This window comes from Megalobrama amblycephala, linkage group LG6 (genome assembly GCF_018812025.1).
Source record: "Megalobrama amblycephala isolate DHTTF-2021 linkage group LG6, ASM1881202v1, whole genome shotgun sequence".
NCBI lineage: Eukaryota > Metazoa > Chordata > Actinopteri > Cypriniformes > Xenocyprididae > Megalobrama > Megalobrama amblycephala.
This window is the reverse complement of record NC_063049.1, coordinates 25,330,218-25,347,232: the sequence shown is the minus strand read 5'-3', so window position 1 is coordinate 25,347,232 and position 17,015 is coordinate 25,330,218. Positions and strand designations below refer to the sequence as shown.

Sequence of the window (17,015 nt, the reverse complement as noted above, 5' to 3'; positions counted from 1 at the left end):
CTCACTGACACCCTTTACTCACAATACTCTGATGGGCTGGGCTAACTACCACAGCAACCAGGCCCCTCCCCTGGGTGTGTGGGAAGTTTTTAAGTGGAGTGTTGGGAATGTTGTTTTTAGAGAGGCACAGAAGGCAGGAGAGTGTCTGAGAGAGTCAACCTAACCACACCATTCTAAACCACCAGCATTGACTCCAGGATGGGTGAAGACTCCTCTCACGCTGAGCGAAGCACAGCCACCTTACCCAGGGACGAAAGCACCCCGACACCAGATGCTCAGGATTCTCAGGATCTCCTAATTCCGAGCTTCAGCCCCAGCTCGGTGCCCTCCTCACCTGTCAACACCCTTTCCCGTCTGGGCCCCAAGTCCCCCACCAGCCCAACGGCCACTGGCAGCCAAGTCAGCGCCATCACGGTGGTGGCTCTGCTCGACAAGCTGGTGGTGATGATCGAGGCGGTGCAGGAGAACCAGCAGAGGATGGAGAAGAAGCAGGCTGAGCTGGAGGGGGCGGTCAGGGTGGTGCAAGGCGACGTGACCCGACTTACTAAGAGCCACACGTCCACGGCCAACAGCGTGGCCAAGCTTCTGGAGCGCTCGCGCAAGACTGGCAACAACGTGAAGGAGGTGAGGGAGCGCCTGGATAAACAGAGCAGCCAGGTGAAGCGTCTGGAGGCCAACCACGCCCATCTGTTGAAGAGGAACCACTTTAAAGTAATCATCTTTCAGGTGAGAAGAATGAGATCTTCCTACTCTTGAAGAACCTTTAAAGACAAAAGTAATCTAAATATGTGAAGATTTTTAGATTTAAGTATGGAAATACAAAATTATTAACTTTCTAAAGACTCTCTCGCTTTCTAGCTTGTTTGTCATATAGCAATAAAACAGTTTTAAAGCTATAGTTACACTTGTAGCACATGCTTTCTAACTCATCTTTTGATATAAGAATTTTTGCAATTTTTTTAGTTAAACTCCATGTAAATATTTGACATGTTTGCAAGGGGATGTAGACAATAATCACAGAGAAAGTTAGATTTCAGTGTTTAAGATGGGTTTTAGTGGTGTGTGACAGGACACGTGTGCAGTAGTGTATCATGAATGAAACTAGAGTGCGTGGGAATTCTTCCTGTGACTGCAGCTGGGATGAAATGTTTGAAGTTTGTGCAGATTGCAGAGAATTTCAATATGTATATTTGTGTGCAAACATTTAAGTATTTGGTATATGCATGTAAAAGAGAGTTGTCAGTAGCTGATGTTGAGCTTACTGCAAAACTCTCACATTCTTCATCATTCTTTACCATAAAGCTCAAAGATCACTTTGTTTACAATAGGTTCATTAGACTACAAGCCTCTCCTTACAAATAAATGTAAAACAAACTGAGATTGTAAAGTCAAGTCTTCTAGCTAAACCAGCTTTGTGACCTGTTCTTTAGTTTGCTCTAATCTTTGGTGAGGTGTTTTGTATGTTCAGGTAATGCAATTTTACACACTCAGGAAGTGCTATTATACTTTATGCCGGCTGGTTAATGTGAAGGGTGCGTCGTGTTGATTTAAGCAACTGTGTGTGGCTCACGCATTTAGAATAGTATTCTTATCTGATTGCCCTGGAGCGACCCACATGCAGCTTTACATGCTGGGACAGTGATCTTTAACTTGTAGAAGCAGGTAGAGGCATTTCTTAGGGGTGTTAGAGTTCTGCTTTTCAAAATGATTTCTGGGAATCAGTTTTCCTGAGGCTAATGTAATTCAATAGCAGAATGAGCTAAATGTCAAAGTGAGTGTTTGAACCTCAATAGAAATGAAAACACAGACTTTTATCTAGCTCCTTTGAGACTGATCAACCATGTCAACACTTGATCATTCATGAAGTGTTGTAAAATGTCAAATGGATTTGTTTCCTTCATAATAAGATGACTTCATTGCCTTTTTTGGTTTTGGACAAGACAAAAAAAATCTTCATCAAAGGTTTCTGAAACAGGCTGAGGTTAACATATTTTTAGACTTACTCTTAAGCATGCTAATTCAAAATGATTCCTAAGGAAAACAGGAACTTTTAAGCATATTGCTTTTAATACACTTATTTAATAAGAGCCATCTATCAGTGTGGAGAGAGTTGATTATTGGGGCGATGACTCTTGACTAATCCAGCTGTCAGAGAGGAAGCCCATGAGGCTGAACAGTGCGGCTAATGGCTGATCCCAAGTCTTAAGCATTCCCTTTGTGATCGCTAGCAGCAGGTGATTTTCTAAAGTAATAATCAGCCTGTTAAAACACTTTGGCATGAGTGCAGGCTTGCAGAAAGTTTGCTGCAGGAGATTGTAATATCTACTTTGAGAATGTGCTGTAAGATGAAAGGAAGGGCTTTGCAAGACACACACACATTCACTGAACTAGCACTTCTGTTGTGTATGTTGTAAGTCTACTGAAATATACTACCGTTTTTTATAGAAATTAATACTTAATTCATCAAGTACACTTTAAATTGATCAAAAGAGGTATTTATAATGTTTCAAAATATGTCTGTTTTTAAATAAATGCTTTTCTTTTGAATCAAAAAACCTATGGTTACCACAAAAATATTAAAGTTGTCATGAAATCAAAATTGACCCTATTTAATTTGTTAGCGCATATTACTAGTCTTGTGGTGAACAATTAATCCGTGCAAGTTAATACACAGAAAAAAAATTGTTTGTTGTGGTAATCTTTAATCAAAATCTGAAAAGTTACTTCCGGTCTGGAATGGCATTCCTTCTCTGATGACGTCAGAGACCACTCCCCCTGGAGGAGTGCTAAAGTAAAAACCTGCCCTCTATTCAATATTCTGTTTCACTTCACTTTCAATTCGTTTGCAAGTTCCGGTTCACGGGGACCTTAAGCAGTATTAAAATGTTTCTTGAGCTCTAAATCAGCATATTAGAATGATTTCTGAAGGATCATGTGACACTGAAGACTGGAGTAATGACTGCTGAAAATTCAGCTTTGCCATCACAGGAATAAATGAACGTTTTAAAATATATTAATATAGAAAACAATCTTAAATTGTAATAATATTTCATAATATTGGAGTTTTTTTACTGCATTTTTGATCAAAAAATTGCAGCCTTGTAAGCATAAGAGACTTCCTTGAAAAACATTAAATAATCTTTCCAACCACAAATGTTTGAACGCTATATATGCTTGCAGTACAAAAAGTGTAATCATCTCACACACACACCCCCCTGTGTAAATATGTAGATGAATGTGTGTTATTAGAAGCAAGGTATGGAAGCAAGTTTCCACCTCAGAGCAAAAATAAATATAAATAAAAAGGGTAAATGTGAGTTTTTTCATGAGTTTTGTGACTTGTGACTGCAGTATCTGAGACTTTCTTACAGTTTACAATCTCACAATTACCTTTTTTATTTCATTCACCTGACTTCCATAGTCAGGTGTTTTAGTTAAAATATACGGTATTTTGTTCAAAACACACTTTCCCATGTGGTCAAGTCCCTGGAGTGTCAAAACAGCACAGGCAGGTACTTTCCCTTCTTGCTATGGGACACTGACACATGTTAAGCATTATAGCTGCAGGTGATGCTTCACATTTGTTGCACATGTGTCAATACAAATATGACTCGATAGTGATTTTTAATTCACTGATTCTTTTAAGTCAAGACATTTTTCTCTTCTTTATTTTTTCTGTCTTTGTTCATGGAAAATGATATGCATGTCCATATACCATAGACCAATAAAACAATGGCGTATTGTTCTGTGGAACGACCACCCCTTTGACACTCTATTGAAAGTAAACACGGAATACAAACACGAGGGAGAACCGTTCGGTCTCAGGAGTTTGCTTTGGAAGAGCACTACTGCTCTTTGGTTGTGCATTTGCTTGTTTTGTTTAATTTTTTGGCATCTAACGACGCTCACCCAGCCTGTGGGGTAATTATAAGCTTTCTATGCGCTGTGTAAAGGCATTTGGAGATGAAAGGTGTGGTTTGAACACACAAGGGCCCTCCGAAAGAAGAAAGAACTGCAGTAAACACACTGAGTTTGGCACTGAAAATGCATGTGTGGGGGAGAGACAGTCCGGTCAACTGCCTCGTTTCCATTAACAAGCACTAATGATCTGCAGTAATTACTGCCCATTTAAACCTCTGTTTATGTTTAATGCATCACTGCTTTTTCTGAGTTCTCAGGAATACATGAGTGTTGATTCTTGAAAAATGTGGTTCTACGTGCTGAAGCTCTTCACTGCAGTAACTCCAGCCTTTTTGTGTCTGTGGTTGCCAGTGCTTGTGAAAGGATCATTAACAGCAATAATCTAGGCAACTGCTCATAGCTTATGCTGTTTTTGCTCATCTAAGATAAAGATCGGTTAAGAATGCGTGTTTTCCATGACGTCTAGCAGGGATAACATACACCTTAAACGTTTTCACCAAGGCGTGCAAAGTTTGGCAAGCCGCATGACTTATGGCAAACATGAGGATTTTATGGATAGTTATAAAACATATTTTATTGCTTTTATGTTTTTGAAGGAAGAAAAGTTTTGGCTGAGATGTTTCTTCAGTGGGAGTTCACAAAACATCTGACAACTGTCATTTTTTACACCTTTGTAGTCTTTCCGATTCCCCTCATTAGTTCACCCTCTGAAATCCTGTTGAACATTGTGAGGGTTTATTTTGGCCCAGAGGTGCCATGGAACGCCTTCATTAGGATGATGTAAGTCTGCTTGAGATCCAAGCAATGCCACGTATGATTGACCAAGTCAGTCCATCGGCATTTGTCTAATTGTGTGTTTTGTAATTTTCGCATAACATTGTTTAATCCTCAAGATCAGGATCTTCAATGAAAGGTAAAACAAATAGGAGTGCGCAAATGTGAATTGTGGGAAAGTGACAGTCTTTCAGGGTGGGAGAAGGGAAACAACCAGTGTTTACATGCCCTCCTATAACAAGAAAGAGCTTTTTATAGCGACAGAGCAGATTCTGATGATCAAAACACATTCAGTCTGATAATTCTGCACAATAACACTTGGATATACAACAAAACACATTCTTTCATCAATCAAAAGCATGATTTCCTCAAAGATTTGTATCCATTTGTGCAGCGGATGCACACATTTCGTTTTATTCAACAACAAAGAGCATTCATCTGAATTTGATTGTGTTGATTCGATCTCATCATTGATTATATTCTCTGACACTGAGAGATAATGTGTTTGCTTATGATCGGTGCATTTCAGAGATTTGTTCGGACTATTTTAATCTGAGTGTATACTGATTCAGATTGCAATTACAATATTTTATGTTTATTTTTTTTTTTAAAGCTCAGGTTGGCATACAACTGTTGTTGTCCTAGGCTGCCTTTCATTATGATTCCTGTGCCGTTCCCTGAGCTCCACCCTCAACCAACAGATTCACCTCAAAGCAAATCTGAGAGATAGGCAGAGTTAGAGGAAAGAAAGAAAGAAAGAAAGAAAGAAAGAAAGAAAGAAAGAAAGAAAGAAAGAAAGAAAGAAAGAGAAAAAGAAAGAAAGAAAGAGTGAAAACAAAACATGACAGCTTCAAGGCCAGGGAAGAGATTGTGATGAGGGAGGAAACAGCAGAGGAGCAGAACAAATAGAATGAACTGGATGAGAACAATGGAAAACAAACTGATGTATGAGAGAGAGAGAGACAGAGAGACTCAGGCATGTTTCGGCCCTGTGCAGGATTTCTGGTTTGACAACTCGACTCCTCCCTTTATCTCTGTAGTTAGTAGTAGTTGAGTACATGTAGATGTTTGTTTATTACAACGCTCTGATATACTTGATTCTGACTGGTCAATCGCAGCTTTCTGCAGTCAAATATTTTTGAATAATGACAGCCAAACTGTGTATTTGACTGTTGCCCCAGCAACCTCCTATTCAGTTTTGTGTTTCTCGTTTCACTCCACAGATCATGTACAGCCTACAAACTCCCAGTCAGGGTTTATTTTTTGATGATGACCCACTGACTGTACCTTACTTAATTCATTTATTTATTTTTATTCTATTCACATATGCAAGGATAAATAAAGAACCATAATGATTCACTTTGGTGCAGTGGAGCTGAAGTGAAGTGTGCTCATGCACTTTCCTGCCTCCTAGCCACGATTCCTCCTGCACACAGCTCAATAATGTTTGCAAGGGATCACAGTTAAGTGCGGTATGACTCATCCTGCACAAACAGATTTTTGTCCAATCAAATGTTCTAAGGATTAAGAATGCCCCACCCACTGAATGTAAATACCGACTAGAAAGTAGCAACGGTTCACTGCTTAATATAACTAAAGCCTATTGGCTTTTTTTTAAATAGACAAGCTCTTTGGTATGCCCCACCCAAACTTACTGTTTAAATAAGAAATGCACCAAAGGGTAAGGTGGGGTGACATCTGAAAAGTCAAGTCCCATTCCTCAGGTGTTATTAGATTCACTCAAATAAATACAGTCTAATTAGAAAAATGATACTTCAGGGAGCATGACTAATCATGTGATTAATTCAAGCGGCCAGACAGACAGAGACTGAAGAGAGTGGAGCTTTCTTAATATGAACCTGAGAGAGAGAATGAGATGCAATCAGACCCCTTCTTAGACAGCTTAGTTCAGCTCAGGCAAGAATAAGTCAGATTTTGATTCAATATAAAACCAACAAAAACTCCTCAGCTCTGCAGGACAGTAAACCTCTGCTAATTCAGTAAAAGACGGTCGAAAGTCCACAGATGGCCCTTTAAGTATCACTTTCCCATAGTTTTTACCACAATGCTGCAGATTGGAGGCTTTGATAGCACATTGCTTTGCCCAGCATCTAACTGAACTGTGTGTTCAAGCCAGCTGGCAGTTGTTTTATACTTATTCTCTCCATCTGGAGTGAGGCCAAAGATTCCCTGAACTTCTTCCACACATCATAAACAGGTAACGGATGAGCGAGCACATTTTTGTCTGGTTTGTCAGTGTGTGTGTGTGTGTGTGTGTGTCCAGAAGACCCCACAAAGTACGAAAGATACAGAATCTTTGACTTTGTGGGGTGCTTTACTTGGACCCCACAAGGACAATATCTTTTATATGAGGCTAAATGTTGACTCAATTTGCTATTGTACTTCCGTACACTATTTCTAAAACTACCCGTCACAGGAACCTAATGTAATTTTAACATTATATTTATACATAAGAAACATTTTTAAAATGTTGAATCATATATATATATATATATATATATATATATATATATATATATATATATATATATATATATATAACTATCTTATATATAAGAATGTTTTAGCATTCCCATCACAGGAACCTAACCCTAAACCTACCCATCACAGGAACCTTACGTAATTTTAACATTCTTATTTATATCTAAGAATGTTAAAGTTACGTTAGGTTCCTGTGAGGGGTAGGTTTAGGTATAGTGTAGGGAAGAGCCATACTGTAGTGACTTTTAAGATTTTGTCAAACATTCTTATATATGACTTTTAAGATGGGATCCAACTAAAGGACCCCACAATGTTGTAAATTCCTCATCTTACTATCTTAGTCATTTGGACCCCACAAAGTAGTATAAACAAGGGTGTGTGTGTGTTTGATGGGGCATCGCATATATGGGCTGTAAGTGTGTAAATGTGTTTTATGTTCAGATATGTGTTTTATAATTAATTTGAATAGGGTTAAATTAGAGAAAAAGGTTTCAGACATGAGATTCAGTCATGATGTTCATAGTTAGACATCCATCAGATTTGAATAGTTGCAGAATCATTGAATGAGAAGACAAAATACAAAGACTGTGTCTTTTGTACTGTGCCTTTGTTGTATTGTTTTTTGTTTTTTTCATTAATTACTCACCCTCATGTCGTTTCAAACCCGTAAGACTTCCGTTCATCTTCGGAACACAAATGAAGATCTTTTCGATGAAATCTGAGAGATGTCTGTCTCTTTATAGACTGCCTTTGCAACTTAGTCTTTGATGAGAGATCGGAAAACAAATCCATACCAATCGAGCAATTTAGTCCAAATTTTCTGAATAGACTTGATCAACATTTATGATAGACAGATTTAATTAATGCTTTTTATTGCACATAGGCCTTGATCAGCGAACATAAACAGATGAATGACGCATGAGAACAAACCTCTTCTCGAAGCTCAAACGTTCTGCGTAACCAATGGGGTTCATTCTCGTGTTACGCAGCACGTTTGAGCTTCCGGAAGAGGTTTGTTCTTGTGCGCATTCAGGTTTGGTTGAGCATCTGTTTATGTTTCCTGATCAAGGTCTAAATGCCAGCAAAATCCTAAATTAAACCTGTTCATCATAAAAAGCAATCGTGTCTCTTCAGAAAATTTGGACTAAACCACGCAATTCATATGAATTAGTTTTCCTCTAGTTAATCTCTTTATGACCTTTTTGAAGTGTCAGAGATCAAGTTGCAAAGGCAGGAGGGACAGAATACTGTCAGATTTCATCAAAAAGATCTTCATTTGTGTTCTGAAGATGAACAAAAGTCTTGCAGGTTTGGAACGACATGAGGGTGAGTAATTAATGACATTTTGGGGTGAACTAACCCTTTAAAATAAAAATGAAAATATAAACACAAAAGCTAATTCAAAATATTAGTACATACTATAATAGTATATAATACTAAAATAACATTGCTATAGTTGGCTTCTAATCTGTTAGAAGTTTTTGATTTTTATATTAAGTATTGTACTCTTAAATGACAGTCTTTGAGAGCCACTTTCTCTTAGTAAGAACAAATGCGATACTGCTAACATCCACCACTGACACATCCTTCCTTTGTGTTTTTTTTTTTCTTTTTAATAGTATCATCCTCTATTGTTCTTATATTTGTCTTTCCTCTGTTTCTTTCCTGTGCTTTCCGCTGCCCTTGTGTTGTCTTTTCAGGTCGTAAGAGCCTAGATTGAGACACACACACACACACATACACACACACACACACACACACACAAACACACACCAGTCTCTCTCATCTCTTTCGATGTTTCCACTCCAAAAAGTCCGGAGGCCTCCAGTGGGGTGCATTAATTATCCAGGCTCCCATTACACACTGAACCAGGGGTATCAGCATGTGACACAATGTTTTCAAAAGTTCTCCCTCTCTCTCTTTTCTTCAGTCCCCTCCTCTTTTTCTTCCTCTGAGTCTCACAAGCCATTTTGTATTTAGATAAAGGTCAAAATCTGAATGGCAAATGTCTTGATTTATCACTCTCTTACAAGACACAGGGCTGAGAAACAAATATTAAGAAAGGTGGATACAGAGAGAAATCAGAAAGACTTAAACAGCTTCAACTAAGAATGCAAATGATAAATGAAGAGTGTGACTAACCAAACAGAGACTCCCTGCTTTAGTTTTCAACTTGTATTCAAAATGTGAATGTATATGTAGAGAAAAGTTGATAGCTTGACGTCATTGCCAAAAGAATTTTGTAAAATATGTATCATTATAATGATATATGTTAGTTTTACTAGACTTTTAATGACATTGTTACTGTTGAGACTCTTTTAATAAAGCCTTCAAATTTGGGTCAACCTACTACTGTGTGAAATTTCCCAGGCTTATGGAGATATATTTCATGTGTGCACTATTCACCTGACAAGACCCTCAAGGTACAAACTAATTAGATTTGAGCTGAAACAACATATTTCAATAGGGAATCATTTTACAGAAAGTTTTTTTAATCTAATATCTAAATCCCTAAATCTCATCTGTGTAGTTTCTTGGTAAATTACAGTTCGTGTATGGTTGGCTGAAAACATAATATGAAGGTGTTGCCGAAGTTTCACTCTATTATTAATTATGAAATAGAATCCAAATGTAGACATTACCAGGTTATCAAAAAAAAGCTGATACTTTTACAGAACTAACCAAATCCAGCCAACTCCCAGCTCTGGTTTCCACGTTGTTCTTGAACCTGAAGGGTGTTACATATGTTAGTGAAGAAACTGGTTTGCCCAGAGTCAACACTGGTTTTGACTGGATCTCTGCCCTCAGGTGATGCTGTCTGTTCAAAGGTGAAATGTTAACAAAGATGAGCACAAGTACCACCCCTTAGACCATTTTTTTTTAAAACATTTGCACACACTGAAAAACAATTGCTCTTTTGGTTCTTCTCATATTAATCAATAAAGACATTGGGATTATTTATTGAATGTAAAAAGTGGGAGTTGCATTCCTTTACTGGAATTTTTAAACCAACTTCTTGATGATGGCACAGAGTTTTGTGCACAAGGGAAGGGCATCAGGATCAGGTTGTCTTTACGTTATGTTGTTATTCCATTTTCTCGTGCATTATAGCCTATTACGGTTCATGTTCAACAACTGGGAGCTCTCAATGTTTATATAGAATATTGAGTATTTATTACAGGTTAAAGGAATGTGTAATTTTGCAGTTCTTCAGCAGAAGTCTCAGGAACAAAAACCTGTTCCAGGAACACGTTCAGAGCTCTTTAAAGTTGTTTATGTTCATTATTATTGTAATGTTATGGGCTTTGAGACATGCGGTAATTTTAACGCTTTGCAGACTTTGCTCAGGCTGCACATGTTCATGTGTTTTGGAGGAGGCGTGGCTTTGGAGAGTGCTTTGAAAGGAGGGTGGGATCTTACGCTTTCAAAGATTGCCTCTATGAAACTGTTCACCCTCGCTTTAAAAGAGCCTAAATGAGTGCTTTATATGGAAACGACCATTGTCTTGTAAAAGGTTTCCTAGAGACAGGGACATTGGCATCTGAAGATCTGTTTATACATATACTTGCATTTGCAGTTTCATACTGAAATATTGGCATACGATAACAAATCTGTCATTTTGATAAGCTTGGACAGTGCATGCTCTGAATAATTGGGAGTGTGCTAGTGCCCTTAGGAGGGAGCAGGTGAGTGTGCAAAAGCTCCATTTGTGCTGTTAATCCACCTTTCCCTGAGGGTCAGATATTCAATTTACTCCTTAAGCGTGAAGCATAACCCCTGTAAACCTTAGCAGCCGTGTCTGAGGTATGTGTCAGGGGTCTGCGTGTGTGATACGGGGAGAGTGAGTGATAAGAGAAGATTCTGCACTGTATGTGCCAGAGGGAGGTTTGAAAGAGTGTGGCATATATATACATGTATAATTACAAAAATAAGAAACATAAAAAAGAAGTAAGAATAAGAAACATATAAAAAAAAAGTCATAAAAATGATTGCATTCAACATATATTAAGCTATACAGTTTACCCAAAAATCTTGACTAGTTAAAGGTGCCCTAGAATTGAAAATTGAATTTACCTTGGCATAGTTAAAGGTGCCCTAGAACCAGTTTTTACAAGATGTAATATAAGTCTAAGGTGTCCTCTGAATGTGTCTGTGAAGTTTCACCTCAAAATACCCCCTAGATTTTTTTTAAAGAAATTTTTTAACTGCCTATTTTGGGGCATCATTAACTATGCACCGATTCAGGCTGCGGCCCCTTTAAATCGTGCGCTCCCTGCCCCCTGAGCTCTCGACTATAATACAGTGCATTTACAAAGTTCACACAGCTAATATATCCCTCAAATGGATCTTTACAAGATGTTCGTCATGCATGCTGCATGCATGCGTCGGATCATGTGAGTATAGTATTTATTTGGATGTTTACATTTGATTCTGAATGAGTTTGAGGCTATGCTCCGTGGCTAAAGCTAACATTACACACTGTTGGAGAGATTTATAAAGAATGTGTTTATGCATTATAAAGACTGCAAGTGTTTAAAAATGAAAATAGCGACGGCTCTCTTGTCTCTGTGAATACAGTAAGAAATTATGGTAACTTTAACCACATTTAACAGTACATTAGCAACATGCTAACAAAACATTTAGAAAGACAATTTACAAATATCACTAAAAATATCATGTTATCATGGATCATGTCAGTTATTATCGCTCCATCTGCCATTTTTCGCTATTGTTCTTGCTTGCTTACCTAGTCTGATGATTCAGCTGTGCAGCTCCAGACGTTAATACGGGCTTGTGTAATGCCTTGAACATGGGCTGGCATATGCAAATATTGGGGGCGTACACCCCGACTGTTACGTAACAGTCGGTGTTATGTTGAGATTCGCCTGTTCTTCGGAGGTCTTTTAAACAAATGAGATTTATACAAGAAGGAGGAAACAATGGTGTTTGAGACTCACTGTATGTCATTTCCATGTACTGAACTCTTGTTATTCAACTATGCCAAGGTAAATTCAATTTTTGATTGAAAAATTAATATGTACACCCCCAACTTTTGGATATGCCAGCCCATGTTCTTAGCATTAGGCAAGCCAGTATTAATGTCTGGAGCAGCAAAGCCGAATCAACATACTTTATGCAGGTAAGCAAGCAAGGACAATAGCGAAAAATGGCAGATGGAGCAATAATAACTGACATGATCCATGATATCATGATATTTTAGTGATATTTGTAAATTGTCTTTTTAAATGTTTTGTTAGCATGTTGCTAATGTACTGTTAAATGTGGTTAAAGTTACCATTGTTTCTTACTGTATTCACGGAGACCACAGCCATGTCGTTATTTTCATTATTAAACACTTGCTGTCTGTATAATTCATAAACACAACTTCATTCTTTATAAATCTCTCCAACAGTGTGTAATGTTAGCTTTAGCCATGGAGCATAGCCTCAAACTCATTCAGAATCAAATGTAAACATCCAAATAAATACCATACTTACGCGATTAGACACGCTGCATGACGAACACTTTGTAAAGATCCATTTTGAGGGTTATATTAGCTGTGTGAACTTTGTTTATGCAATGTATTATAGAGTTGCGAGCTTGGGATCGTGGAGCACGAGCATTTAAAGGGGACACACACAGAAATTTTAATTTTTAATTATGCCCCAAAATAGGAAGTTAAAAAATTGAATAATAAAACATCTATGGGGTATTTTGAGCTGAAACTTCACAGACACATTCAGGGGATACCTTAGACTTATATTACATCTTGTGAATAAGGGTTCTAGGGCACCTTTAAAATAATTAGGTTGTTTACTGAAATAAGATTTCGTTTTTTAATTTTTGTGAAGGTCATTTTTAAATCAAAGCTTTTGAAAAGGAATTTGGCATGGGTGTGTTTGGTAGATAAAAAAATATTTTGCACTGTCTCTCTCTGTGTGAGATTGAAAGGGTGTGGCATATTTAGTTTTTTGTTTGTCTGTTGCATTGATTAAATGATTGAGCAAATATAATTATGCATAAAGTAACAGATATTTATATTTTATTTATGTACATGCATAATCACACAATAAGTAACAAATATAAGCAAAGAAGAAGTGATAAAAATTGTTGCATTCAACAGATACTGAGATGCAGTATACCCAAAATCTTGACTTAAAAAAGGAATTAGATTGCTAAGTGAAACAAGATTTCATTTTGCATTTTTATACAAGTAAGTTTTAAATCAAACCTTTTTGAAAGGAATTTGGTGGGAAGAATAAACCTAATCCTTGTGCCATTTTGATTACTTTGGAATAACTCCAAGACAATGCCTCCACATGTCTTGTGTATAGCTAGTTGTTCCACAAACAGGTTTTTCAGCAGATTGCACAATATAACTTAAACAACAGAGCAAACTGACTCATCTCTTTGTTTTACTTATTGATACAAAAATAGTGTGTGTGGACCTGAAACAAATCTTTACAGTACAGTATGGTGCTAGCAATGCCAAGGCTGTGGGTTTGATTCAGAGGAAATACATCAACTGATAAACTGTATGCAGTGTAAGTGGCTTTGGAGAAGATTGTCTGCAAAATGTACATGCAACAAAATGAGAAAAAAACTATTTCCTATTAATATCTAAATGCCATCTAAAGGTTATAGGAGGATTTTACTATAAAACAATATCTGCACTGTAACCTTAAAGCAGGCATTAACACACTGAGCCTTACAATCTTTGTTAAATGCATTTTCTTTTTCTCCAATTTCAGGAGGACAATGAAATCCCATCCACTCTGCTCACTAAAGATGGCTTGGCCTCCACCTCTCAGGATGAAATTGCTCCATCTGCACCAACTCCGCTCACTGATTTAAACCGCTCTCAAGATGAGGGCCTGCAGACCATCAGCCTCTCCTCCGACGACAATGAGGAAAAAGGAGCAATGAGCCCCCAGGCAGAGGGCGGCGATGATTCCCTGGTGGATCTGCATGAAGACAGCTTCCCAGGCTTGGGAAGTGAACATCTGGAGCGTTCTCGTGCTGACAAATTCAAGCGCTCCAGTCTGAAGAAGGTGGATAGTCTGAAAAAGGCCTTCTCAAGAAGCAGCATAGAGAAGAAGATCAACAAGATCGTGCCTCCAGAACAACGTGAGAAGATCAAGAAAAGCTTCATCCCCAACCACCCGAAGAGCACCTCTTCCAAGAGCTCATCCTTCCGTGTCTCGCCAATGACCTTCAATGTTAAGAAGGTACGAGATGGAGACGCCGACTCCTCCCAGCAGCCCGGAAGCTCACCCAGAAACCTCAGCCCGGTGGAGGTTCCCAACATTGGGGGACCTGACGGCGAGCTGCCCCTGGCTGAGTTACACTCCCCAAGTGAAAAAGCAAACGGAGATGATCACCACAGTCCCTCCACACCACAAAGCACCGATGGAGAGGTGTTCATTACAGATGAGGCTGGAGGTCTCGAGAACGGTCCATCTGCAACTCTGGCTGAAGAGGAAGTGGATAAAGAAGATGATGACACTGATGATAATGATGAAAATGGTGTGGAAGAGGAGGAGGAGGAGAAAGAATCAAGACCCGCAGAAGAAGTGCCCGTGTCTCCGCCGTCGACTTCAGCTACCATTGAGCTAACTTCTTAAATATAGCTTTTTCTAGCCCTTTGACTTCCATCTACTTCTGAGACTTTGAGAAGCATAGTTACTCACTTGTGCCACTGGTATCTTGTGCCCAAGCTTGTTTAATGTTAGCATGTCTGCTGAAATAATATATCGCCCTGAATTAACCCTAAATATAATGTAACTATAACCTATTGTGTTAAGTTCAGAAATTAAGCATGTTCTTGTAGGAGGAAATTCCATTTAGGATCCATTCCAAATGGATTGTACAAAGGCCCAGAGAATGGTACAGCAGTTCAGACCACTGTCACCACAATGATACACCGAAATAGTTATATTTTCCTGTGGGAGCCTGTGAATACCATGAAATTGACTGAACTGAAATGCCTGAAATCTCATTCTCTATCTTTTTTTCTTTGTGTAGGAGAGGCAATGTGTGTGCCAATCTGCCCTTTGTTATGCTGGAGTCCAGACTCTCTTCTGTCAGTGTACATAAGATTTAGTATTAAATTGTCTACAATAAAGTACTATGGAAGTATTATGGTTTTTGGAAACAGTACTTTGTTTTTCAGTAACGGTATTATGATGCAAATACTTTGGAGTGCCATGTAAACAATGAACATGCTAATCATACAGCACCACCATCAAACATCATTACCACTGTACCAATACAGTGCTTTTTATAAGGTGTAAAGCAGACAAGTACAAAAGGCAAAGAGGTAAAATGTTGACAAAGTTATGTTTTTTAACATTTTTAGAACTTTTATTAAAATATTTAGCAGCAATCTGTCTCTAGGCTTGAATAAGTAAATGTCTATGAGGGCTGACAGTAGGTCCTGGCATGGTGGGAAGCATGTTTACAAAATTTCTGGGAGAAAGCCAGCACAATTGACTGCCATCTCCATGGAAACCTTGCCCACTGCCAACAACTCTCCAATTACTGCTGTAGTGCACAGCAAGGGCACACACACAAAAACCAAAAAAGTACAAGTATACAGTGAAGCAGAAGTATTGTTTGTTGTCAAACATTCCATACTGCTGATGTAATAACATAACATTCTCCTAAACAGTAACATTTTTTAGATGATTCAGTGATGAAATAAGTACTCAGACCTGTAAAGATAGAAATTGCTGCTGGATAGACTTCTAAAGTAAAGCCTAACACCCAAGTACCATAAGCTTTTAATCGTTTCTCTGGACACACATCTATCTCACACAAAATGATTCAGCACAGTCTCTGATACACACACATACCAGGTGAAGAAAGTGCATTCCTGGTTCTGATGGATAGCTTCTCTGCAGTTCATTTTCCACTGACTAGAAAAAGAAGAGGTGTGAACGGATTGATGGCTTTAGTTTCCACGGGTTAGCTGAGGTATGGTGTACCCGCATGTTCTACAGGTGTGCTGCCTGCAGGCCTCTTCACGGCCCCTCTCGGACACACAACCTCATGCTGGTGTTGCGTCATGCCACGGCAGTGATGCTCAACATCAATAAAACAACTTAAGAACCAGCTTAGTTTGAGTTTTGTGGATTTTGTCTACAACAATGAACACTGTTACCTAGAAAACATATGCATTTATTAGAACTTAAAAGTGCAAATCAATGGAGATTTTGAGTGTCTCGAGTCCTGTGTTCTTCTTTTAGTAAATGTGGAATATGTAAGATAACGTCAACCACATGTGAGTTTGGCAAGTAGTCTAAAATCTCTCTGGCTCCCAGGTAGACTGAGGAGTCATGTTACATGTAGGCCTGCTGTATATCTCTTCAAGTTGAGGGATTATTGAGGAACCGATCAAGTCAAGTCACCTTTATTTATATAGCCCTTTTTACAATACATATTGTTTCAAAGCGGCTTTACGGTGATAACAGGAAAATTATGCAGACAGTTTGTTTCGCCTGTACAGCAGCTCTAGAAGAAATTTCATTGTCCAGCTTAAGTAAAAGTGACTTAAATGAAATGAAATGAAATAAGATTAAGCTGATAACAATGACAGTGTGAAATATGTAAGGGGGTACAGAGATGTAAGAGGCAATTGTAGCTGTGATTATATAATGTGCCATAAAGAGAAGACAGTCATTACACTATATGTAAACCTTTTCCCTTCCCTAACAGAGATTAGCCTACTTTGTACAAAATGTAGGCTACAAGTTATAGGGTAGTGCAGATTCAGTATGTCATTTTACATTTGTCTCACACTGTGGAGCTGAAAGGGC

The 17,015-nt window shown here is 38.3% G+C and overlaps 1 protein-coding gene across 1 annotated transcript; it reads left to right on the top strand.

Annotated features, from left to right (window-relative positions):
• The first annotated feature begins 104 nt into the window (after positions 1 to 104).
• Positions 105 to 15,336, top strand: cavin2a (caveolae associated protein 2a). The gene is made up of 2 exons (XM_048193562.1): positions 105 to 726; positions 13,950 to 15,336. Exons 1-2 carry the CDS (start codon positions 199 to 201, stop codon positions 14,820 to 14,822), a joined length of 1,401 nt encoding a protein of 466 aa, XP_048049519.1. The 5' UTR covers positions 105 to 198; the 3' UTR covers positions 14,823 to 15,336.
• The last annotated feature ends 1,679 nt before the right edge of the window (positions 15,337 to 17,015 follow it).

Bases quoted from the DNA above. Each gene is read 5' to 3' on its own strand.
- cavin2a (XM_048193562.1), top strand. From the start codon at position 199: ATGGGTGAAGACTCCTCTCACGCTGAGCGAAGCACAGCCACCTTACCC. The intron at 727-13,949 runs GTGAGAAGAATG...CTCCAATTTCAG, and splicing joins TTAAAGTAATCATCTTTCAG to GAGGACAATGAAATCCCATC.